The sequence below is a fragment of the Heptranchias perlo genome, unplaced genomic scaffold (assembly GCF_035084215.1).
Source record: "Heptranchias perlo isolate sHepPer1 unplaced genomic scaffold, sHepPer1.hap1 HAP1_SCAFFOLD_64, whole genome shotgun sequence".
NCBI lineage: Eukaryota > Metazoa > Chordata > Chondrichthyes > Hexanchiformes > Hexanchidae > Heptranchias > Heptranchias perlo.
This window is the reverse complement of record NW_027139666.1, coordinates 1,615,719-1,618,167: the sequence shown is the minus strand read 5'-3', so window position 1 is coordinate 1,618,167 and position 2,449 is coordinate 1,615,719. Positions and strand designations below refer to the sequence as shown.

Below are 2,449 nucleotides of genomic sequence, written 5' to 3'. Positions count from 1 at the left end.
TGTGATCTCTTTATTCTTCATTCTGCAAGTTTATTAATGTCCTCTTGCATTTTGACACATTCTTCCTTTGTATTAACTACATCCCCCAATTTGATGTCATCGGCAAATTTTGAAATTTTACTTCCGATTCCAGAATCCAAATCATTATTGTAAATTGTGAACAACAGTGGTCCCAGCACCGATCCCTATGGAACAACACTTTCCACCTTTTGCCAGCCTGAGTAGCTGCCCTTAACCTCTATTCTCGGTTTTCTGTTTTGGAGCCAACTTGCTATCCATTCTGCCACCTGTCCCCAGACTCCATGTACTCTGAACTTACCCATGAGTCTAGAATGCGGTACATTATCGAGGGCCTTCGGAAAATCTAAATATATCACATCTACTAAATGAACCTTGTCTATCTTTCTGTTCCTTCTCCAAATGATTTATTAAGTTTGGTCCTGTCCTTGTCCTGTTATTAGATTAAATCTGGGCCGCTTCACTTGTTCTTGATGCTCCCAGGGCTTTTCTTCGGGAGCAGCACGGCCTTGATATTAGACAGCATCCCGCCCGGAGCGATGGTCACCCCTCCCAGCAGCTTATTGAGCTCCTCGTCGTTGCGGATGGCCAGCTGCAGGTGTCTGAGGATGATGCGGGTCTTCTTGTTGTCGCGGGCCGCGTTGTCGGCCAGCTCGAGGATTTCAGCCGTCAGATACTCGAGCACAGCCGTCAGATAGACCGGGGCTCCGGCACCCACACGTTCAGCAGAGTTCCGCTTTCGCAGGAGCCTGTGAAAACTGCTGACAGGGAACTGCAGTTCGGCCCGGGATGAGCGAGACTTGGCTTTGGCTCGAGCATTACCGCCGGTTTTTCTCCTTCCAGACATTTCCACAATCTCACAAGCAGTTTCACAAAGAATGAAGAAATCCACCCGCACTCGCCCTTCCTATACCTTCTGCAGGAGTACAGTGGGGGCAGTTGTGATGGTTCTCTCTCAGAGTGTTTACACTGCCCGCTCACCTTCACTGATATAATTTCTTTCAACTGCTGCAATATTGTCCTTTAGTAATATTGCTTCTCTCCCTCCTTTCCCTACTTCTCTGTCCTTTCTAAAGGTCTTGTCGACTTGAATATTAAGCTGCCATTAGTGCCCAGCTGGTAGTCAGGTCTCCGTAATCATTTAATGCAATTATTTAACTTTACTCAATGCCTGATGTGAACTGCGGCAAAACGTATTTGCAGCTGGTCAAGTGTTTCATGTATGGACTGTCTCTTCAGTCCGATAAAAGGTGAATAATTACTGACTGTTGTGTAATTTCCATTGATTGGGAGTTGGCGACATCTACTGGCTGGAAACGGGAACTGCAACAGAGCGAGAAAGGTTCTGTCAGAACCCAGTTCAAATAAAGAACAAAATCCAACAGCCTGCAGTGTCTGTTCAGGGTCTGATGTTTGGGAACTATTTTGGTGTGACTGCTTGCCAGTGATGGTGGTATTGTGGTGAGCATAGCTGCCTTCCAAGCAGTTGAGCCAGCTTCGCTTCCCCGCTGTCGCAATTTAGTGTTCTGATTAATTTATTGCATTGAGAAAAACTTAGTTTGCAATCGGATTCCTTGCAGTTCAGCTGGATATTGTTTCCAAAACATAAACTAGTATAATTATAGTAAAATGTTTTCAACGTTCATTTATTTTCCAGATAGAAGGAATAGAGGAAAAACATACTGGAAATAATGAGCTATCAAGGGTGTCATGAGAGTGAGGAAGGCAAATGATATTTTAGTCTTTATTGCAAGTGTGTTGGAATATAAGAATGAGGAGGTCTTGCTGCAATTCTACTATGAGGAGATACGGTGTAAAATTGGCCTATATTCACTGGAGTTTAGAAGAATAAGAGGTGATTGCATTGAAACGTATAAAATTCGTGAACGCCTTGACAGGGTAGATGCTGAGAGGTTGATTCCCCTGGCTGGAGAGTCAAGAACTAGAGGGCATCGCATCAAGATAAGGGGTCGGCCATTTAGGAACGACATGAGGAAAAATGTCTTCAATCAAAGGGTTGCGAATCTTTGGAATTCTCGGCCCCAGAGGGCTGTGGATGCTCAGTCGTTGAGTATATTCATGGCTAAGGTCGATAGATTTTTGGACTCTCTGGGGAATCAAGTGATATGGGGATCGGGCGGGAATGTGAAGTTGAGGTCGAAGATCAGGCATGATCTGATTGAGTGGCAGGGAGTGCTCGAGTGGCCGTATGGCCTACTCCTGCTCCTATGTCTTATGTTCTTATGTGGAGTGTGTGCTGACGACACTGTTCGGTGGGACTGTAAACATTATAGATGGGAGCTGAAATTTGAAAAGGGACATTGATAGATTAAGTGAGTGGGCAAAACTATGCAGATGGGGTTTAACGTGGGGAAGTGAACGGTCATCCACTTTGGACCTTAAAAAGATAGATCAGAGTATTTTCTAAACA

The 2,449-nt window shown here is 44.8% G+C and overlaps 1 protein-coding gene across 1 annotated transcript; it reads right to left on the bottom strand.

Moving 5' to 3' along the window:
- Positions 1–478: 478 nt before the first annotated feature.
- Positions 479–865, bottom strand: LOC137318030 (histone H2A-like). Its single transcript, XM_067981014.1, has one exon. It carries the CDS (start codon positions 863–865, stop codon positions 479–481), a length of 387 nt encoding a protein of 128 aa, XP_067837115.1.
- Between the last annotated feature and the right edge of the window lie 1,584 nt (positions 866–2,449).